This window comes from Maniola hyperantus, chromosome Z, assembly GCF_902806685.2.
Source record: "Maniola hyperantus chromosome Z, iAphHyp1.2, whole genome shotgun sequence".
Taxonomy (NCBI): Eukaryota; Metazoa; Arthropoda; class Insecta; order Lepidoptera; family Nymphalidae; genus Maniola; species Maniola hyperantus.
In genome coordinates this window covers 7,633,242-7,657,598 of record NC_048564.1, presented here as the reverse complement: position 1 = coordinate 7,657,598, position 24,357 = coordinate 7,633,242, and the positions used below count along the sequence as shown (strand labels likewise).

At 36.6% G+C, this 24,357-nt stretch overlaps 2 protein-coding genes across 4 annotated transcripts in view; one reads left to right on the top strand and one right to left on the bottom strand.

Moving 5' to 3' along the window:
• Positions 1-24,357, bottom strand: part of LOC117995869 (frequenin-2) — a 127,339-nt gene that overhangs the window by 46,529 nt on the left and 56,453 nt on the right. The window contains exons 2-3 of one of the 2 annotated variants that reach the window (XM_034983881.2): positions 22,218-22,342; positions 19,506-19,691 (exon numbers count right to left, since the gene is read on the bottom strand). In XM_034983881.2, the coding sequence (XP_034839772.1) occupies positions 19,506-19,569 (64 nt within the window). In that variant the 5' untranslated portion in view covers positions 19,570-19,691; positions 22,218-22,342. The remainder of the gene's footprint in view (positions 1-19,505; positions 19,692-22,217; positions 22,343-24,357) is intronic. The other variant, XM_069509105.1, reaches the window with a different exon arrangement.
• Positions 1,492-4,108, top strand: LOC117995865 (uncharacterized). 2 transcript variants are annotated; one of them, XM_069509094.1, is made up of 3 exons: positions 1,492-1,735; positions 2,692-2,821; positions 2,894-4,108. In XM_069509094.1, exons 1-3 carry the CDS (start codon positions 1,721-1,723, stop codon positions 3,742-3,744), a joined length of 996 nt encoding a protein of 331 aa, XP_069365195.1. In that variant the 5' UTR covers positions 1,492-1,720; the 3' UTR covers positions 3,745-4,108. The 2 variants fall into 2 exon arrangements, with proteins under 2 accessions (XP_069365195.1, XP_034839766.1); XM_034983875.2 differs by having other exon boundaries at positions 2,692-4,108.

The following is a 24,357-nucleotide window of genomic DNA, read 5'->3' as shown; positions in this document are numbered from 1 at the left end:
TGCTATTCTTGTTGCAACAATGCATCGTAGCCAATAGTGAGCGAGCGTCAACTCAATTGCGATCGTGACATTGTATCTGTCATTCTACCGCAATTGCGCAGCAGTGCTAGGATTTATGTCCCGATAAGGTCCCGATACTATTGCTAACGCAGTAGTGTAGCTAACTCTTAAAAAAGGATACTGTGAATATAGATTTCCGAAATCTTGTAGGAAACCATTTATTTTAATTAGTGTGGATTTAGGATTTTTGAAATCTTGTAGGAAACCATTTATTTTAATAAGTGTGGATTAAGGATTTTTAAAATCTTGTAGGAACCCATTTATTTTAATTCATTTCAATAAGTACTCAAATTGAATAAGTTGTATTTAAAAATATTTCTCGCAAGCAGAGTTGTAAATTTTGACACTAGAAAGTAGAAACCCGTATTTTCAGCTTGTAAAGGAAAAATAAAACTTTTCAACTACCAAGAGCTCGTTTGTGAAAAATAATTATTCGCAACGGACCGAGTCTTGCTCTCAGATGATGTGCCACTCTGTACAAAGTGAGTAATTAGTTAAATCCACATTTTGTGGCTTAGTTATTTAATTTGAACCCGTCTTTTTACGAAAGATATACTTGGTATATTTTAGCATATTAATTTATACTTATCGTACTTACGTTTTTTAAATATAGTCCTAGTATGTAATTATAAGCAACCATAGATGTTTGAACTTAGTCGTCAAAATGTTTAACATTTCTATTTATGGAAAATAAAATATGTTATTTGTAAAAAGCTGTGATAGCCTTGTGGTTAGGACGTCCGCCTTCCAATCGGCAGTCGGAGGTTCGATCCCGGGCACGCACCTCTAACTTTTCGGAGTTATGTGCGTTTTTAAGTACTTAAAATATCACTTGCTTTAACGGTGAAGGAAAACATCGTGAGGAAACCAGCATGCCTGAGAGTTCTCCATAATGTTCTCAAAGGTGTGAAGTCTGCCAATCAGCACTTGGCGAGCGAGGTAGACTATGGCCAAAACCCTTCTCACTCTGAGAGGAGACCTTTGCTCTGTAGTGAGCCGGTGATGGTTTGATCATGATGATGATGATGATGATGATTTGTACAAGAGCCAATTTTTTTCTAATATTTCATTGTTGAATTCAGTTTAAGTTCAAGTTGGGCGGGATTCACCTATTTTATGGACGGGGTTACAAAGTATAGGTAAGTATTGCCTATCACTAACCAGCTTAGAAGGTAAAGGACGTACGTTCTCTAAAATTGAATATGAAGAAGATCTTTAAGCAAAAATATCAATATTTCGTCAATGATGTTAAATGGTGAATGTACCCATACGAGCGAATATGAGCTTTATAGTTTGTCGGGTGGTGAAGTGAAGCTGCGGGTAGGCGAGTGTTGGGCGCTAAGGCAGCGTATCGAATGAGTCCGACTCCGCCACGGACCTCGTCGAAAAGAAAGGACCGTATACTTGTTAAATAATGACGATAGTTGCACGTTGCTGAGTGAAATGCTCGTAGGGATGGAGTGTTCTGACGAGATGAGCATTTTGGTATTTAAGAGCGGGTCGCGGTGGCGAATGTCATCAGTTAACACAAGCTCACACAGTCAGGAACATCTCCAAAAAACTGGAGTTGTTCTACCGAGTGTTACAGTTCTAGCGAGTGATACATTAAGCCGAAGGAGCGTAGTCTTCTTAAACCAGAGCCGTGCTCACCACGCCTAATATGCGCGCATTCGTGGTAAGTTCGCTCGCTTGATAATCCTGTTCCAATTAGTTAATATTTATCTTGTACAATTGTTTAACTACTTTAATTATTTGAACACATATTATTTAACTTAAAACTATTTGGCAATAACTTAAGACTATGCGAATTTAATGTAATTTACTTGTGTTTTGTTTTACACATGCAAAAACATTTCAGGTGATAAGTGAAAAGTGAAGTGTTCAGTGACTTAACAGCCTTAATTTATGGACAATGGACTCTGGTGCCAAATAGTGCTGAGTAATTAACATGTGGATGTGTTGTATGTAGCGTAAATCTGAATGGTTCACCTGATGGATACTTGCTACTAAAAATAAACACAATTATTATGCAAAACTACATAGTTGAACAACAAATTGATAAAATCGAAAATTTTGCCCAATTTTTTTCATAAATAAGAACGATACAGTAAAACTTCTAAGTAAATCTTAGTGAATCCAATCTGTATTACAATTAATTCTTTGAATACCAATCACCCAAACCTTGTCGGCATAAGTAAGGAACTCAATTAATCATGACTGTGTAGTGTACTCAGTATTCTTCACCATCACAATTTTCATTTCACTATGCACGTTTCCGAATTTAAGTTACCCGCAATGAAAGTATAACACGTCGATCTGTATTCTGTACACTTTGGTCGGTCAACATGACCAATATTCACTGTTGCGTCATTAAGATCACCGGCGTAATCGCTTTTTTCATGTTACGTACAGTACTAGATTAGATTAAGATAAATTAATTACAATTCTTATAGAATAAAACATCGAAGTAGTATATCAAAAATAAAGTGACTACGTTTTTGTTAACTCAACTTTTGCTTTGCGAAAATAGGACTCGTAGTTTGTAGGAAGATTGACCAATCAGTTAAATTGCTTGCTAAATTACAGGCGTTATCAAAATATTTTTTAATTTTAATTTTATTTTGTTTAAAGGTACTCGCCTGTGTGGCGTTGGCCTATGGCCGCCCGGAGCCTCCAGTAGGATACAGCTACTCGGCTCCTTCTGGAAGCTATGGAGTGCCATCTCATGGAGGTGGAATCTCTCTTGGAGGATTATCTGGCGGTCACTCTTCAGGAGGAATCTCTCTCGGGGGATTATCTGGCGGTCACTCTTCAGGAGGAATCTCTCTCGGAGGATTATCTGGCGGTCACTCTTCAGGAGGCATCTCATTGAGTGGTGGGCACTCTTCTGGCGGTATCTCTCTTTCCGGAGGTGGCCTCGATGGTGGATTTAGCAGTGGACTTAGCAGCGGCGGCGGGCTAGGCGGTATTGGAGGAGGATTCGGCGGTGACGCTGGTTTCGGTGGTGGATTCGGAGGTGGTTTCGGCGGTGCTCCTCTTGTCCAAAAACACATCTACGTTCACGTTCCTCCACCAGAACCCCAGGAGCAGAGACTTCCTCGTATCACTCCTGTCGCTCCACCCCAGAAGCACTACAAAATCATCTTCATCAAGGCCCCTACTCCCCCTACCCCCATCGCACCCATCATTCCCGTTCAGCCTCAGAACGAAGAGAAGACCCTCGTGTACGTGCTCGTCAAGAAGCCCGAACAGCAACAAGACATCATCATTCCTACACAGGCACCCACTCAACCCTCAAAACCAGAAGTATACTTCATCAAATACCAGACCCAGAAGGAAGGCGGTGGTATTGGCGGTGGTATTGGCGGTGGTTTTGGAGGTGGCATCGGAGGTGGTATCGGAGGTGGCATCGGAGGTGGCCTCATTGGCGGTGGCGGTATCGGCGGTGGTTCCATCGACGGTGGCATTATCAGTGGTGGTTCTATCGGCGGTGGTAACCTTGGCGCCATCGGCGGAGGTTCAGGGCTTGAAGGCGCCGTGCTCAGCGGCAGCGGTGGTCATGGCGGATCTGATATCGGTACGGACTTTGGTGCTAGCGGTGGGGACGCAAGTGTTTCAGTGAGCGGTGGCGCTACGAGCTCTCAATATGGTCCTCCCGGTCACGTTGCTGGACCCCTTCATTAATTAATAATACAGCATTTTAGTTAGGTGGTAGGATATTACAACCAGTTTCTATATTTATTGCTGAGCGAAAAAACCAATTCCCATAAGTGATGTAGTCAATCTTATTTCGATCGAATGATATAACTATAAAATTAAATAATCTACCACCTGCTGGCCGCGGTCGGACGCTCTGTACATAGTCACCACCCACGTGTTCGCCCGCAGGTCAGTAAAAGGGTCTTGAGGCTACTTAAGTATTTAAATCTCATCATCATCTTTACTCGTTATTAGTGCACAGTGTTAATGTTGTTCAAATGAAAGTATTTTACTGCGACTGTTATGTTTATGTATTATAAATAGCTTTTATTTTTTATAATAAAAAGAATGATGCAACGTTTTCTGTTTCGTAATTCCTAATTGGGTGTGTGTGGTCCGGTCCAAATGTTGCGCTAACTGAAAGTAGTCGTGAAAGGTAGCCCCGGTGTGAGGGCGGTCGGTGCAAAACGAAAGCTTCCTTTCCCGGCCTCGATCGGTATTAGCTCCAATATAAAATTTGAATTGCGAATATTATAATATTATTGGAAGCACTCGTTGCATAATCTATTCGAGCAAGATGGATTTAGGAGCGGCGAGCGACGCGCGGTCGCGGTCTCAAGACCGGCACCACGGGCCATTAATGGCCAGCTTAATAATGGTATCATACAAGTAATCTCGGTTTTGTGTAATTTCCTATTATACAATTGCACAATGAAAGCGATTTATAGTACGCGATAGGTCGAGAAAGCAATCGGGGTATGAGGCGGAGAGGCGCCTCGCACACCCACACGTCACCCGCGCAGTCCCACGCCGGGTTAGCGCGAGGGATGTGCGGATGTGCGTGGTGTCCCCACCCCGATTGCCATCTCAACCTGTCACATACTATATAGATTATTCTTTGTTTTGTAGTTCTTGAAATGATAGGTATATTTAATTCTATCTTATTACAAAAAAGTATCATCGATTTTTTTGATCCGATACGGTTTTTTTTTTTAGAACATTGAGATCAAAATGTCCTCCTCTTGGTAGTTAATATATTCTCATGGACAACATTATTCTAATAAAATCAATGTATGTAGGTAAGTGTGGTAATTTTATGACTTTATTTTCAAGAGGGTGTCAATCTATTTTGCGTTATGTTAGTAATAGGCACAGGCAGGTCAATTCAGTGAATGTTATGACCTTCACACTAAAGTGTTAATATTAGTGGTAAGTATACATAACATACACATACCATGTACTAGCCGAGCGGCTCCCATTCGCTTCGGTGGAATTTCTTAAAAAATCTATAAAGATAACCTACATGTCAAGCTTTTAGAGCTGCAAGTTGATTTATGTCAGTCAGTTAGTTTCTTCTTTTATATGAATACTATATGATGCCTGACACTTTACCCACGTGTATTTAAGTTTTAAAAGTTCCATGAAAACTTCTAGGATAAAAATAGCCAATATCATCATAGCTCTTAAACAAATTTCGTCAAAATCAAAGTTGAATGGATGGGCCATGAAAAGGTACCAGCTATCAGAAAGATAAACACACTTTGCATTTATTATAAGTGTAAGATGCAAGGTGCAAGATGAGTTGCGAGAATCAGTGATAAGCTATATAAAGGAGTAGTAGAGAAATAGTTCATTTATACGTTACTAGCTTATGCTCGCGACTTCGTCCGCGTGGACTACACAAATTTCAAACCCCTATTGCACCGCTTTTGGGGTTGAATTTCCAAAAATCCTTTCTTAGCGGATGCCTACGTCATAATAGCTATCTGCATGCCAAATTTCAGCCCGATCCGTCCAGTAGTTTGAGCTGTGCGTTGATAGATCAGTCAGTCAGTCTGTCAGTCGGTCAGTCAGTCAGTCAGTCAGTCAGTCAGTCAGTCAGATTTAGTAGAGTCCTATATGATCCAAATTAAGCTTGGCTTCATTGTCTATTAGTTTAGTATACAAAAGTGGCAAGTGACATTATATATTTTTCCTGAACACGTAGTATAAGACAGGTCAAGATCACAATCGGGATGCGGACGCCTCGCACACCCACACAGCCTTCGTGCTAACCCGGTGCGGGATAGCGCGGGTGACGTGCGGGTGCCGGGGCATCCCTCGGCCTCATACCCCGATTGTCATCTCGACCTGCCGCGTATTATAATATGTCACCACCATTGATCCTATCTTTAGTTTTCCTTAGTTATGGAATACTAAGGCTAGAAATACATGTAAAATTTGGTTCCGGCTGTCAGACCATCTGATCGTCTGTGGCTCGACGACAGGTTGTACAGGCTGTTTCACTAGGTATATTCTCTCTCTCTGCGCCTTTGTCTTATTTGCAGTGTACCGCGTGTGCGTAACCCGTTTCATTAATTACATTAAAGTGGAGATTTTCTTGGAATAATAATGCACGCCATATCGATCCGTAAGTTTCGCACATCTTTAATTATTATAAATCTGCCTAAGAATTCAATTCCTTAAACGTCTATGCAGTTGTAGTTTAAAAAAACCGGCCAAGTGCGAGTCAGGCTCGCGCAACGAGGCTTCCGTACTACAGTCGTATTTTTCGACATTTTGCACGATAATTCAAAAACTATGATGCATAAAAATATAAATAAATCTGTTTTAGAATGCACAAATGAAGACCTTTCATATGATATCCCACTTGATATAGTTATCTTACTTCAAAAATTGAAAATACTAATTATTAGTTCATTGACCACAATTAAATTTTTTTTGTGTGATGTAACCACAAATTCACGGTTTTCAGATTTTGCCCCGAATGTCTGCTACAAGACATACCTACCTACCAAATTTCATGATTCTAGGTCAACGGGAAGTACCCTGTAGGTTTCTTGCCAGACCGACAGACAGACAGACAGACATCAAAATGATCCTATAAGGCTTCCGTTTTTCCTTTTGAGATACGGAACCATAAAAATAGAATTTCCTAAAATATCGCTTATTGGACAGATAACAATAATAATATAATCTGAAATAGCAGCTGTGATAGCCTAGTGGTTAGGACGTCAGCCTTCAAATTGGAGGTCGCAGGTTCGATCTCGGGCACACACCTATAACTTTTCGGAGCTATGTGCGTTTTAAGTAATTAATTAATATCACTTGCTTTAACGGTGAAGGAAAACTTCATGAGGAAACCTGCATGCCTGAGAGTTCTCCATAATGTTCTCAAAGGTGTGTAAAGTCTATCAATGCACATGGCCAGCGTGGTAGACTGTGGCCAAAACCCATCTCACTTGGAGAGGAGACCCGTACTTTGTAGTGAGCCGGCGATTGGTAGATCATGAAAATGATGATGAATCTGAAATAATATAGACCGACCTAAAAACATAATGCTGAGTTACTAATTTCGTAACTTGAATGAGCCATCCTTTTAACGTAATCCATGTAAACGTTTGGAGAAACCAACGAGACGTGACAAAAATATCTAATTGTCTCGTGACATGAACTGTAATGGAAAAATAAAATCGAAAACTGTATACACCTTCAAATGCGTACAGTACTATCACTTTTATGAGTTAATCCGATGTACTTGCGCAGAAATCTTGTATTTGAATAGCGCCAAAATATCACAGCCAATCCTATCGCGCGTCCATCCGCTATTGGGTGTTGTCTACGCGCGAATTTTGAGCAAGATAGCACGAGTCTCTTTGTACTTGTATTTAAAATCATAACATCAAATAAGAACTATATATTTTCATTGATGTACATTCGGTTTTAGTCGACGTTAGGTTGCGCTTTTCTGCGGAAACGAATGGTGGATTTGTCTGGTGGGAGGCTTCGGCCGTGGCTAGTTACCACCCTACCGGCAAATCCGTGCCGCCAAGGGATTTAGCGTTCCAAAACGATGCCGTGTAAAAACCAAAGGTTTACTAAAACTGCCATACTCCTTCCAGGTTAGCCCGCTTACATCTTAGACTACATCATCACTTACCACCAGGTGAGATTGCAGACACGGGCTAACTTGTATACAAAAAAAAGGATTTATATTGAAAACTTTATCCAGTACATTAACAGAATGATATTTGTAAAGAAAGCATTTAAATTTAATGACGAAAAAGGTGTCTTTTCAGACTAGAGCTCTATTATAAAAAAAGCTTGAAAGTCATTAGTCACCGTACCCTTTCGTTTGTGTTTGGAAATGGGTATGATTCAACCAATGAAGTCAGGGCCTTTTTGATTGCTTTCAGTAATCCTATTGTGAATTGTTTTTTGTTATTTGCGTACTTATTTATTATAAGGGCTTAAACCTTAAAAGAGTTTTCGAATACCATGTAGAATTTCATTATATGGAGGTTTTTGAAAATACATTGTTGACTGACGCTTCGCCGGGGTGGAATTTCTTCAAATACTTTCGTTTACAGGAAAAGTTTTTATATGCGTAGGTAGTAACTTTACGTTGAAATGCCAGTTATTCAGTTTATTCTTAGGACTGGGTCTCAGGCGTCGTCCTAACACAAAGCGATTGCGTAATATCGTGCGAGTAAACGATGCGACCATCATGTTCTTGCGTCTAATAGAACGCAAATTCGCTATTATCGCGCGAATGCCAATTAGGACACTTATTCCAGATCAGTATATTTGAACGCGCGTTTGTGCGAGTGAAATTCGCCCTAACTTGCGATGATCGCGTAATCGCGTTGTATTGGGACAACGCCAGGTCTCAGTTTTTCTATGCCACCACAAAATAAACTGTAATTCCAACAAGTTACATGTAACATTGATCTTTACCAAGTCCGCGGGTATTTGAAATTTGATTTATTGATTTCAGAATTTAGTCCACCTCTCAAAACTTTGATTTAATAAGGTTTCAAAGATTATAAAAACAGATATTATTAAATACATAATACCAACTAAGGTTTCTACTTGTTTGAAGTTATCCTGGAAGGATATTAGTTCGAAGTTATCCTGAAAGGAACTTGGGTGAAATTTGCTTATGATAAATACTAGAATTTTTGCCCACTTTTCAGTAGAATGGAGAAGTCGTAAAAATTGATTCATGTTGTTTGCATTTAGATTGCGCTGGAGCCTGGAGGTCCCCAGCAAAGGTTTTATATGGCTTTATTTATTCCCCTACGCGAAAATATTTTGGAACGGTATTTGGTACTACAATAAGTTGAGTATATAACTATGAGTCGCCTGTTTCATCGATGCCTCTATTGTATATACTTTATGTTTCCATGACGGCATATATCAATATCACTGGGCTAGTTTTTTAATCATCAAAAAAATTTTAACTAGCGAGGAACGAAGAACGTGCGAAGAACAGATTTACGATACAAAAGCTGTCAAAATGTCAACTACGTAATATATTCCTCAGATAAAAATTATTTGCCGATTGGAAAATCGGTCTTAAACTAATAAAATTCTTAAGACATTTTTGAGTGAACATCAACACAATAATGAAATTGTAACTGGACAATTCCTGAACAAAATCTTAATCACCCAAAGCTTTATTTTCGACTAGCTGATACCCGCGACTTCGTCTGCGTGGAATTAGGTTTTTTAAAAATCCCGTGGGAACTCTTTTATTTTCCGGGATAAAAAGTAGCCTATGTCATTCTTCAGCTGCGAGATCTATATTCACTCCAAAAATAGAGTATCCTTTTAGGTCTTTATCTATACCCATGCAAAAAATCACGCCAATCCGTTGCACCGTTGCGACGTGATTGAAGGACAAACCAATAAACCAACAAACAAACACACTTTCGCATTTATAATATTATTTTCGATTTTCGATTTCGATTTCGATTACGATTTTCGATTTTCGATTTTCGATTTTCGATTTTCGATTTTCGATTTTGATGATATACATTCACCCACAGATATGCCTACGGTCAACAAAACTGTTGTTTTTTTTTCTTTTTTTCTGTCTGCCTGTTCGCGCATAACATTGAAACTATACCTACTGAACGGGTTTGAATATAATTTGGCATACGTATTTATAGCTAATACATTGGGAACAGTATTTAGGATATTTATATTCCAATTTTTTTTTGATAAAATCAAAGAGTTCCTCCGGGATAAAGAATTTTTTTTTTATTTAATTTTACACTATTACTTAATATAATTTCCTCAAATCTGAGCCGATTTTGACAGTTATTCTTTTTTTATTAGAAAGGTGTTTATAAGTAAATTCAAATTATTTTTGTCCTTTGGTGGTGAATATTATCAGAGGTGGAGGGCAAAACTCTTCAACGATAACGCAAATCACTTACATAAGAAACGCTTTACTCAGGTTATGGGATTAACTTTTGAAATTTGGTTCAAAATTTCAGGTAAGCGCGTTTACATATTATTAGATTGCATCAGCACGTTCCATTCGATAAGGCCGCAGCTACACGCTAATATTAATTAAAATTATGACTAGCGCGTTTTCTGTTATAGGCAGGTGCTTTTAGCGGTTAATTGAGATAGGCATAGCCAACGACCGCATTACCTAAACAGAAAATACTTGATCTGGTTCTAGTTTTAATCTCCATCTATGATATTATTATTAAATAAATTTTTATTAAATAAACATCCATATATAAATTGGGTTCCAGATATCACAAGAGAAATAAACCTACACTAGCTGATGCCTACGACTTCATTCGCGTGGAATTAGGTTTTTAAAAATCCCGTAGGAACTCTTTGAATTTCCGGGATAAAAAGTAGCCTATGTCATTCTTCAGCTGCGCGATCTATATTCACTCCAAAAATAGAGTATCCTTTTTGAGAGTTAGCTACACTACTGCGTAAGCAATAGTATCGGGACATAAGTTTTCTTTAAATCCTAGCACTGCTGCGTGATTGCGGTAGAATGACAGCTACAATGTCACGATCGCAATCACCTCTGATTGGTTAACGCTCGCTCAATATTGGCTACAATGCATTGTTGCAACAAGAGCCGCACAAATTCAGCCAATCAGAACAATTAAGATTGATGCAGGTTTTAGACAATCGCCGTACTGGTCTTTATCTGTACCCATGCAAAAAATCGTCAATCCGTTGCACCGTTGCGACGTGATTGAAGGACAAACCAACAAACCAATATACAAACACACTTTCGCATTTATAATAAGGGTGATTTCACAAAAAAATCGAAGTGGAGCTTGGACAAGTATTCCTAATAGTATTGTTTATATTTTTTTACGCCAGTTACGTAAGCGGCAACCAGAAGGATTTTTGAAGGAAACGAAGATAGGCTTTTACTAAATTTATATTCTTAAATCTTTACATTTTAACTTAACCTAACGTCTGCACTCTGCACCGAGGTTAGATGCAGAGTTTTACATGGTGACGACCTAAATCTAATCTAATCTAACCTAACTAAGAGACTGCGTCGAGGTGTGACGACAGACTGCCTACCTTCACATCTCTCACTTAGTTTAAATACCTTAATGTTAAAATATAGCTAAATCCCAATTAGTTGCGGAGTCACTATGGCAATGAGGTAGTTTCTTGCTGACGGAGCGCTGGACTCATGACCTAGTGAGTTAGTCTTCAAAGATGGTTTGCTGCGTAAGTGATTTGAACTAGGTTATCGTTAGGATATGTAACACGCCTTTAGTAGAGCTAAGTTTATATACTTCCCTAGTAATAGAAACTCTCTGTTTGTTACTTTTTATCATAATCAGTGCTCATATTATAAATGTGGAACTGTTTGTTTGTTGGTTTATTGGTTTGCCCTTCAATCACATCGAAACTTGCGGGCATCAGCTAGTTATAATATTTAAAAACCATTATATTATTATGCCTATAATAGCCTAGTGGTTAGGACGTTCGCCTTCTAATTGGAGGTCGGGGGCTCGATCCCGGGCACGCACCTCTAACTTTTTGGAGATATGTGCGTTTTAAGTAATTAAATAGTAGTGAGCCAACGATGGGTTGATCATGATGATGATCATGATAGTCTCCTTGGAAGTGTCCCTTAACAGTTTTCCAGTACAAATCGTGACTTTCAATACTTAATAAACAAAATGTTGGAATAATGTAGAGCTAGCACCGATGTACCTACATGGTTATATTCAGTTGACCTTCGGGTTTGTCTATTGTAGGTAATAGTTATACTTACTAATAAAGTTTAATGTTTAGGTCGTGTCAGTCAATTACATAGATGAAGAGTAAGAGCTAGCGTGCACTGCAATTTTCCTTACGTTTCTTCCCCACAAAATCTGTGAATTATAATCGAAGTAGGTAATTAATTATTATTGCATCCGATTTTAAAGCATAGATCATATATAGGTAACTAGCTTATGCTCGCGACTTCGTCCGCGTGGACTACACAAACTTCAAACCCCTATTTCACCCCGTTAGTGCTTTTAATTTAGATAATACTTGTTTTGGCTTATTAAGTGATTTTCATTTTAAAAATTCAAGGTCACTTCACCGAAATGCTGTTAACAGTTCTTAGATTTAAATACTAAACTAAGGTTGATGATTTTAATTTACATAAGACTTGTTTAGGGAACATTGGACGATTTGCAATTTTAAAAACTTCAAGGTCACGTCACCAAAATGCTGTTAGTAGTTCTTAGATGAAAATACTTAACTTATGTTAATGTAAATTTTAAACCCCTATTTTACCCCCTTAGGGGTTGAGTTTCCAAAAATCCTTTCTTAGCGGATGCCTACATAATAATAGCTATCTGCATGCCAAATTTCAGCCCGATCCGTCCAGTAGTTTGAGCTGTGCGTTGATAGATCAGTCAGTCAGTCAGTCAGTCAGTCAGTCAGTCAGTCAGTCAGTCACCTTTTCCTTTTATATATATAGATATAGGTAATATTTTTCATCTTTAGTGGTGGTAGATTTCAGCGCCATCTAGGAAAATTTTATCTAACGTTGCCCTGAATCTTCCTCATTAAATTAAACAATCACATGGATGCTTTTCTAAATTTCATAAATTGAATTATCATATCAATAAAAAGGCCGGCGTAAACGGAAAGTGAATATATAAGCATATTTATTGTTTAACACAGGAAACATAAAGGCAGTATTGCAGCTGTTAGTGATGACTGATGAAACAACATCAAAAGCATCAACAACATATAATGCGTGGATATTAAAATATAACTGTAGAATAATACTAACAAAGAGTTTTCACAAAAGTTGGCAATTGTTTAACATCGGTTGGAGCAAACACTGCCAAAATTGTGCAAGAGTACCTACTTGCTGTTCGTTTTATTTATTCTCTCCACTAATGGGTAGATGTTTGGTGAAGCGATTGCACTGACCTACATTTTGATTTCACATGTGGTATTCTATGTTACAATGGAAAGGAAAAAGAAGCAAAAGTTATAACAATAAAAGAGAAGAGAAGTTCTTTGGCTGAAAATAATACAATCAGTACGTCAAACAGTCGGTAATCCAACAAACTAGTATTATAGTACGCGGCAGAAAATAATGTACATTGACCTTTAGAAGGAGATATCAGATATGTACAGCATTGTCTCTGTCGTTGAGACCGACAGGTGACAACACGTCATATACGTATAAGTGACAGATACAACGCTCTGTAAAGCCGAAATGTCATTCTAAAGGCCGATGTACATTACTTTATATTGTATGTGATATTATAGCATACATGCTATTATTTTGAGCTAATGTAGAGGTACAAAGAACAAAAAATCGGCCAAGTGCGAGTCAGACTCGCGCACCGAGGGTTACGCAGTCGGGTATTTTTTTCGACATTTTACACGATAAATCAAAAACTATTACAATTACATTTTCGTTGTACTTGTACTATTTATTTTCAATTTGTTTTGGCAATAAACCTGGTAGGTATATGGTTGTTTTTGTCTAGAAGCAAAAGCTTGAGCAATACGGTATTTGACAAGTAGTCAAATCAGTAACTATTTACCAAAGAATTTGTATGTACTACTAGGTATTTACAAAGTATTTACCTATCAAACGTCAAGACGCGCACCTAGTATGCTATATTCTATGAAATACTGGAATGTGACGTCACATCACAATGACGTTATTTTTTATTTTAATTGATAATAATTTAAAATAGTTATTAGGTACACTTAAAACTAAGGAAGGACGTGGATTTTACGTATTTTGCAACCTTCTATTTAATAATTACTGAATAATAATTTATTTTTCATGTAGTCAAATATCCAATTAAGTAGTTCCTTTGCAGTGTAGGCGAGGCCTAACAATGTAGTCAAATCGGCGCCAGCCGGAAAACTTCCATTCTTGGCTTGGTCATAAAGCTTTACTCGCCACTTTGTAAGTTATTTGCGAAGATTCCGCAATTCCAACATAACTCGAATACCTTCCTTAATAAATTAAAAAAATATTCTAAAGAGATGAGTTCTCTCTTTATAATCACGTGACCGTAGAGGAGCACATGGTATGTGCGGGACATTGAAATAAAATGCTCAAGAAATAAAATCAGTGCTTCAAATGCGGCCCGAAAAATGTCAGCCAATAAGATTATTTCAAATTACTCAAATAATATTTAGACTTATTGCAATTGTGTTAAGTTTTATGTTAGAATAAATATTTTTGTTGTCATTTGAAAAATTAGAATATTTTTTACAGTCAATGACAAGAGGTCTTAAATATAAATATAGTGCAATCGTTATTAAACTGAAGTTGTTGATATTATAAAACTTTTCGTAATAGGCAACATAGATGTGTATATGTGTGCAAACCGGGCCACTTGAGTGATGTTCATTCGTTTGTGAGCCCTCGTCTATACCTACTATTATAAGTCAATGGTGCGGAATATACTCAGAAGTGAGACAGAGAACGGTTGAACAATGCAAATCAACGTTCGGTATAACGTTATTATTTTTAAAACTAAAATTAAACACATTGGAAATTATTATTAAATAACGTTTGTTTTAAAGTCATCAATTTTGCAATTTTGTAGATTTTTACATGATTTATTTACGCAAGAAGTTGTCTCAAAATTTTACCTAAAAAAATAGAGAGAGATGTCTTAAGTATCATGTATCAAAATAAATATTATTGTTGTAGTAGGTATAAGTATTTATTGTTTGTAATTTAAATCTTGCTTAGTATTAGATCTAGAATAATAATTAATTATAGGCGTAGGTAATATATTTGTATATAGAAGTACATATAGGAAGTTTAACCAACCTTAAGCTCTGCACATAAAGTTCAAATTGCATACCTACTTATGGTTTGTAGATAGGTATGTTTATTAGCTTATTCTGTTTGGTGTGTGTCATTTAGAATGATTATTGTATACATTACATACACACATACAGACAATATTCAGTTTCCTTGAAAGCTTTTTAGAAAAATCGCATTTTGACACTAAAATAGTTAATGGAATAAAAAAAAATCATGATCATTGATCAGCCTAATAGGTATGGGGTATTTATATTGCGGTAATAGATATCTTGCTTTGTAGTCGGCTCCAGTTCCATAATTGCTCGAGCGTAAATAGCATTTGGGGGTGTGTTTACGGTCCATTATATTGTTGATACTGGGCGTCTTCTATTTATATAAAAAGAGAAACAAACTGACTAACATAATATCAACGTATAACACAAACCACTGGGTCTAGAAACTTTTGCATGTAGATTTTTTCTATAACGGGCCTTGTTAACCCGAGTGAGGCAGTTGTGTTACCACCGACAAGGAAGCGACTAGCTATCGACTATCTATTTTCTCGCTCAAAAAACGTACTACAGCGCGGCAAAGGTAATGTACATCGTCCTTTAGAAGGAATAGCAATTTTGTAGAGCACTGTCTCTGTCGTTGAGACCGACCAAACGTCATATAGGTATGAGTGACAGAGACAACGCTCTACAAAGCCGAAATGTCATTCTAAAGGCCGATGTACATTACTTTTGGCCGCGTACTGTACCTATAGATCTATGATTGCGTGTCAATAAAAGAGATACTACCTAAACAAATATCTCTCGGAATCTGTCGGAGATAATTATCTGCCCAACACTTTGTCGCAACGACAAGAGTAAAAAAAAAAACCTTAACCCCTACTACAAGCATGATCCATTACTACTTCATCTTTCTAATCTGTCAGTGGCCTTGGTTCTCCTTATTTCAGATCTTATTATTCAGGGACGCTCATAACATAGCCCTTTCCATAGCTTGCTGACTGATTCTGAATTTGTGGATGAAGGTGCCTACGATTCAGCACCATACGTGAAAACAGCTGGCACACACTAGACTGGACATTCGTCTTTTTTTAATTAAATTATTCTATAATATGTGCTTGTGTAGTTTTAGAAATGCCATAGGTAAAGCAAAAGATAGACAACTAAAATTAACTTGTGTATCTGTAATCTTCTACATATATAAAAGGAAAAGGTGACTGATCTATCAACGCTCAACTCAAACTACTGGACGGATCGGGCTAAAATTTGGCATGCAGATAGCTATTATGACGTAGACATCCGCTAAGAAAGGATTTTTGGAAACTCAACCCCTAAGGGGGTAAAATAGGGGTTTAAAATTTACATTAACTTATTAATTAGTTTAGTATTTTCATCTAAGAACTATTAACAGCATTTCGGTGAAGTGACCTTGAATTTTTAAAAATGAAAATCACTTAATAAGCCAAAACAAGTATTATCTAAATTAAAAGCACTAAAGTTAGTTAAGTATTTTCATCCAAGAGCTATTAACATAAAATTGCAAATCGCCCAAATGCGCCTAAACAAGTCTTATCTATATATATAAAAGGAAAAGGTGACTGACTGACTGACTGACTGACTGACTGATCTATCAACGCACAGCTCAAACTACTGGACGAATCGGGCTGAAATTTGGCATGCAGATAGCTTTTATAACGTAGGCGTCCGCTAAGAAAGGATTTTTCAAAATTCAACCCCTAAAGGGGTGAAATAGACGTTTGAAATTTGTGTAGTCTAGGCGGACGAAGTCGCGAGCATAAGCTTGTTTGTAAAATATATAAAAAAACTACACCACTTATCAAACAAAGTTTTGATCTACTTAAGTAAATTTTTTCGGATAGCTGAGGTTAGGTCCATGATGATGAGGGCCCATGGTTAACCAAAAAGCATAACGGATTGGCACATGGATTAAAAATGAATTCAATAACGAAGATGAAAATTGAATATATATTTTGTTCATTTGGATTTCTTACTAATAATAGTTCTACAAGACTTAAAATACATATTGATGAAGATAACAAGACAAGCCAAGCAAAGGAGAGGTGGATGGGAAGGGTAAAAAGGGGCCATTGCCAGAGGGCAAAAGGACATCATCTATAGACGGATATTGCTGTTGTTTACGAGAACTGATTTTGTACTTTTTTTTAGGGTTCCGTACCTAAAAAGGGAAAAAGTACCTTATAAGATTACTTCGGTTTCTCAGGAACAAGGGAAGGTATCAAGTTAAAATTAATATGAAATAGTCAGATCTACAATCACTTGGAGATGTGAATAATACAACTTCTAAGTCAATGCAAACAAAAGATTCGGCTGTTAATGTCGCATATGTTGACGCTCGCAATGGAGTCATACCTTGCGTATATAACATTTTTACTTTTTGTGTCACATGTCAAAAGTACGATTTTTAGTCCATGGAGATATAGTTTTAGTCCTTGCTGTCGATTACGACAGAATGACGCAATCATCAGATCATCTCTGATTGGTTGATGCTCATTTACTATTGGCTACAATGTATTGTTGCAAAACGAATACCATAAATTCAGCCAATCACAACGATTGCGATTATAATAATGATTGATGCAGTTTTCCCGCAATCAAGCAGCCTATTTTAAAGGTGAACCGTACTTTACACATGACATTTGACCCATACGTCTATCGGTTGATGATGATGATGAAAGTTATATTTGCAGTTGGAGATAATTGAGGCAACAAAATAATAATATACGGGAACCCTCTTCGGCCCGACTCCTCGCATTTGGCCGGATTTTTTAAGTATCTCTATACACTCTCTCATATCACACTCTCTACACACTCTCTATACACACATTTATTGTTTACTGTGTATGTATACAACACAACTGGTACAAAGGCCATTTGATCTTCCCACAAATCCCTATTACGTGCCTCTACGGACCAATCCTAGCGTATACATTATTTTAATGGTGAAAACCGCAAAACCTGCAAATGCTGGTGCTACAAATGTTCATGAGCGGCGGTAATAACTTAACATCAGGTGACCCGCCTGCTCGTTTGCTCGCTATATCTATTAAAAAAAAAAACCGCAGGACTGAAGATATTTTTACACGACTGCCCAGAAATAGGAGTATAATGTTTTTAGGGTTCATATATGTATGTAAGTTTCCTTATTTCCACATAACCTCTAAATGCCTGAACAAATGTGTATGTAACTTTTGGTAATATGGTACCATTTTCAAATGTGTTCTTTTTTACTTTTTAGTTCATTCTTTTGACAGTGCAGTTATGTTTTTATTTTTTACGTATCCCTTGTATTTGTGTATTTAACCAAAATTGTATTAATTTTTGCTAAAAATATAGCAAGAAAAAATTAATTTTTAAAGAATCCTGGTCATCTAACTAACATCACACATCATCATCTTGTCAGTTGTCACAAACATGGCGTACTTTACTCTTATCTAAGGTTACGACACAATTTCACCTTAGTACGCGAACATACTTTAGAAGTATGTAAAGTGGCGCACTTTATTAAACGTGAAAAGTACACTCAATTTGAAAAGCGTTGGATTGTTTGACGGGGGCAAACAACGGAAGCTGGCGAATCGATTTTCACTTCTAATGCTACTTGCCATTAAGGATGCTTAGTCAGCTGAAATGTGCGATTTACCATATTATCTTGAATTGGGTTCAGCGATCTTTACGCACAAATTTATGAAAGATATGTTTTATTGAAGCAAAAGCTTCTTGAAGCGCGTTGCGTAATTTTGGGATGGATAAAAACTTGTTGTGAATATAAGAGTTCCCACGTAATTTTTAAAATCTAAATCCTCGCGGACATCATCTAGTATATTTTATACACTCCTGTAGCTATTATATTAGTTAAATTAGTTACTAATTATATTCTAGAATTTAGACTATATATTATATAGGTACGTAGAGTTGTATATTATTGGTAGGAGCTATTTACTTAGACCTGTTTGTGGAAATACACTTTAATATTTAAGTTTGTTGGAATATAATAATAGTTATGGTTATGAGCTTTCCATTATTCGAATTCCACAGCGTTACCTGCATCAAGATCATTTTTTTACAAGTACAAATTCATAAAAAAGTTAGTAAAGAGCTTTATTAAATGTGTCATGAACCTAAATGTAGAAATTACAGGAAATTAAATATAGCAAAAAGGAAGACCAATGATATTGCTACTTATAATAATTTTAATATTACCTACTTAGTACCTACTTACAAAGTATGTACGATTTTTTGTTGCAGTTGGAGGAAACTAACAATAAACTGCGGCTCGATTGTGGTAGAATGACAACTATAACGTCAAGATCGCAATCGCCTCTGATTTGTCAACGCTCGCTTACTATTGGCTACAATGCATTGTTGCAACAAGAATACCATAATTTTAGCCAATCACAACAATTGTGATTGTAATAATGATTGTTGCAGGTTTTACGGAATCGACCTACAGAATGACGAAACTGACACCACAATATGACCGCAACTCTGAAAAACTGCGGGCGGGTAAATGTTAATGTAGGATTTTATAATAAGTAGGTATATGGTATAAATAGCTTCAATCATCAAAGATGGAGACCTAACCTGCAGCGGTGATTAAAATTAACTATGGTACTTACAGTATGTCGCATTTGTCAATCTGTCAATCGTGTCTTGCTTTAGTTTTGAATTTTTCTTGCCCATCTTCGTTCTTGGACGCTAGAGACCAGCGAATGCGAAATACACCAGGTGGAACTGTTGTGTGGATGTCGTCCCTGTCCAGTGACGTTTTACATATTATTCAACCGTCACCCGCTTGACCCAACCTGCAAATAGAGATACATCTTTGTTTAATTATGCTTAAGGGTGCCTTCAAAGACGCAAGGAGCCACGCGGAGGCAACGCAAATGCAGCGCTACGGCCGCACTGCTCTTTAAATGCATATAAATAAAAACGTGCTACTACAGCGCTACAACCGCGCTGCGGCCGCGCATCACATCATCGATCGAAATTATATGGATTTATTACAAAGAAGCGGGGCCGCAGCGCTGCAGCTGCGCTGCCTGCACGTGGCACTTTGCGGCAAGTGCAAATAATAGTTTTGACTGTACTTGATTAAAAGTATTTAAATACTTATTTATGTTCTAGCTAAGGTACCTATTCACTCATCTTTTGAAGATACCAATATTATAGCTAGCGGGGAAAATGGAAGTTGGAAGGGCATTCCATATTCTAGCAGTACGTATTAGAAACGAAGAAACAAATCTCTTCGGACGTTTTCGTGGAATTTCTACAATGCAGGGATGCGGACCTATGCGATGCCTCGCATTTCAATCGTAAAATGGTGAGGGGGAACTAGATTGAATAGTTCCTTAGCACACTCTCCGAAATACCGAAATATAGAATACCGACAGACCGGCAACTGGCCTTATTTGAAGTCTTTGACGAATATTACTTACGTTAAAGTGTCCGTAAAAATATTCAATCAATCCTTCAATCACACGTAAGCTTATATATTTTGTCACTAGCGGATACCCGGCGTGTGCAATTACGTTTTAAAATAATAAAAAAACCATCTCTAGATTATTGCCTTTCCATTGAAACTGGTTTGGGGCACATCGGCCGGTGGTTTCAAAGTCTATAACGGACAGATTCAAACTTAAAGCGTTTGCGTGAAGTTGCGAGACGTGCGTTGTTACCCTCCCCGCTTCCCCGGACACCCTAAATGTGTATGGTGCGCAACGTCGCGCGCAAACTTCAGGGGCGCATTTACGTTTGAATCGTACTGTACTTTATTTAAATTTTGATCTAGCGAACTAAATGTGTCAAAACTTGGCACTATTGAAGTAAAAATTTAACGCCATCTTCTCAAAGTTAAATCGCTTTTTGAGAAAATTAGTAAATATTTTATGCATAATAATTGTTATAAAATATAATTTGCCCCATAAGTGGTAAGCAACTCTACGCAAATTAGTATGCATAAATTGATTTATATTGTTTCGAAAATATATGCATATGTTCCCATGTATCTAGTTCAACTTTCACCAATAAAATTATGTAATAGTTACTTATGTTGTATTGCGATAGTTGATATTATTGCGATATGACATAGGCACCTAAATATTGATATTTTAATATCATTTTAATAAATAATAGGAAAGATAAACTTTTCCCGATACACCTAGTTTCGTTGTTCCTATTTTAGCATAATATAGTATTTTATTCAATGCTATATCATCAATAATATTGCATTCCACATCCTGACGTTGAAATGGTTAAGTCTAATCTGACACTACCTCCATTGGATACAAATTATAGCTGTTTCCTTCGGAACAATATGGGGAGAAGGCTGCGAAACGAAATATTTATTTCAGCATATCTTCGACGAAAACAAGCCATTTATAAGACTACAATAAATCAACTATACTGCTCCCTCGTTTAGATTATTCATTTACTAGCTGATGCCCGCGACATTGTCCGCGTGGATTTAGGTTTTTTAAAACGCCCGTGGGAACTCTTCAATTTTCCGGGTAAAAAAGTAGCCTATGTCCTTCCGCGGGATGTAAGCTAACTCTGTACCAAATTTCATTAAAATCGGTTAAACTGTTAGGCCGTGAAAAGCTAGCAGACAGACAGACGGACAGACAGACAGACACACTTTCGCATTTATAATATAAGTATGGATTTGTGTTTATAATATTAATGTGATCGTAAAAAGAGCAAAATTTACATAACATATTTAAATACAGTTCAAGTGTTTTTGAAACTGAGCAATATTTTTCAATTATCATATTAACTTGTGTTTATTTTTAACCCCCGACACAACTAGAAGTGTGTTATAAGTTGAACTGCTTTTGTTTGTCTGTCTGTGTTAGAACTGGCTGTAAACTAAATTGTTTATATTTAAATATCTTCTTATTCTTATTTTTTCTAAGAGTTTTTTGTTTTACATTCGATGACATATTTACTTACTTCAAATATATATCTCAAACAGGACGTCCAAGTTTTTTTTTACTGATATTTTTCCTATAAATTCTAAATATCCCAACAGTCTGTAACTGTTTATTTCATATTTTGTCTGTATTGTAGTGCTCAAACGAATAGACCCATTTGATTTTTTTTTTGTTCGAAGACATGTTTGGCTCAGATAGGTTTCAGCTAGGTGTTTATGTGCAATGAAAAATCTACTTTCCTCTGCCTTTCTCTTAAATTTTAATTTTTTATTCATACTTAACCTCTGCAACAAAATAACTATACTTTTGAAGACTAATGCTTTTTGTTCGCCGTTACGACTAAAGTGCCTGTTTACTCTGCAAAATAACTCCGTTTTCTACGAAACCTTTATTTATTACCTTTTCGTGCAACTGTGCAAACTACCCTCCGGGATAAAATGCACATGCGTATTCCATCACACTGATAGCTGGGCACTAATAATATTTCTCCCAGTATTTTATTTCTTTTGCTATTTCTTTCGTATCTGAAATAAGGAAAAAAATTCCTGTCACTATTAGAAAACAGTTAAGAAAATAATTTCGCAACGCAAATATTTCGCTGTGAAAATTGCTATAAAAAAATGTTAAAATAACAGAAAATTTACTCTTCCTACTTAAGTGAAATGTGTTTTTCAATACAATTTAGTAGTGAAATATTTAAACTTTATTTAATTAAATTTCATCTACAAAATTGCAGGTTCTTATTTATTAAAAAATACTATGTAACGTATGGTATGAACTGTATTGAAAATGAAATTATTAATTTCGCTGGGCATCGAACGCAGAGCAATTATTACCTACCTACGTAGGCATTTCATACTGATAGAATTAGGTAGATAATTACCTAATACAAATAATTTGTTATTCCCGTGATTTTCATATTCAATATTTAAACATAATTACGGACCAAACTTATATAATAATATATCTGAGATAACAATATATAAAAAAAACTAATCAAATAGTCGAGATGGCAATTGGGGTGGGGACCGGACACAACGTATACCCATACAGCCTCTACATTACCCCGGTGCAGGATAGCGCGGGTGACGTGTGGGTGTGCGGGGCGTCCCCCCACCTCATAACCCGGTTACCGATCACCATTTCAACCTGTCGCGTACTATACATTATAGGTAAAGTAAAATAAAAAGACGCGAATCTAAGGAAATTCGTTGCTTAAAGATACGTCCAAACTATTATTTACTAGCTGCCCTGGCGAACTTCGTTTCGCCTAACAGTCGATTCAAATTTTTTAAATTTTTCTCTCCGTAAGAACCATCCTCGTACTTCAAGGAATATTATAAAAAAAGAATATTCAGCTGTTCTCGATGCGATTTGCGATGAGGAACACATTTAGTGATTCATTTATATTATAGACAAGGAAGTAACTCTATTTGGAAAAGACGCGTCACTACGTTTTACTTCGCGCCAATGTGTTTATAACCTATGAGTATTTTAATTACATCGATACTACACTAATAGGAAAAGTTATAAACGGCTCATATATCGATCGTAGCTTGGAGACAGTAGGTACTGCTTTCGAACTGACGATTCCTTTGAAGTATACTAGCAAGCTCAATTGGCGTTGATTGGATGCGAAGCCTGAAAAGCTGTTCGGGTGACTGAATAATTAGTGAAGTCCTTTAAGTTTGGTTAGTGGGATTGGACTGCTGCATGTCGTGTATAGTGATGGGTATTACTGCTAATCTTAAATATTTTTGCTGAAATTATTATACTTAGTCACAGTAATTTCATACGCGATTTTTTATCGAAAGTGATTTTGCATTTTTCGCGCTTATGATTGTGTAAGTGCGAAGAAGCACTTTTCGTAAAACGTAGCAAACGACTGTTTATTTATTATATCAAGCGCTAAATTCGTTATCTGCTAGGTACTATTTCTCTTTTATGGTTTGGTGCCAAAGATGGTGAAAAAATCTCGAAATTGGTTCTTGGTCTTTGAGATAGTCGCAAACATAAATATATACATACTTACATATGGATCTTATACATAACATCCTTTTTTGAAGTTGGTTAAAAATATTGCATGTCATAAAACTTTGCGAATACGTACGAGAAAATAAAAATATCTAATATTTATTAATTAAATAAATTAATGAAATTGGTCCATATTTCAACTCTTGCAATATTTAGAAAAATGTTCAGGAAATTCGTTTAAAAGACATTTTAATCATACATATATTTGAAATTGAACAAAAATTGAAACATGCATTTGCAGATTGCAATATTATGTTATTTTTAAAAGTGTGTGTGCCTTTCCAAAACAAATAATCAGATAAATTCAACCAGCTTTTACCCGCCACTTCGTCTGTGTTTATGTTGGTTATGTTTACGGGTTTTCATATATTTCCTATCAATTTAATCCCCCTAGGGATAGCATTTCCTAAAATCTACTGATAAAATTTCAAGTTTCTAAACCCTAAATAAATAGATCAGTCAGTTAGTCGGTTAGAACATTTTTTATTAGATAGGTACCTAACTA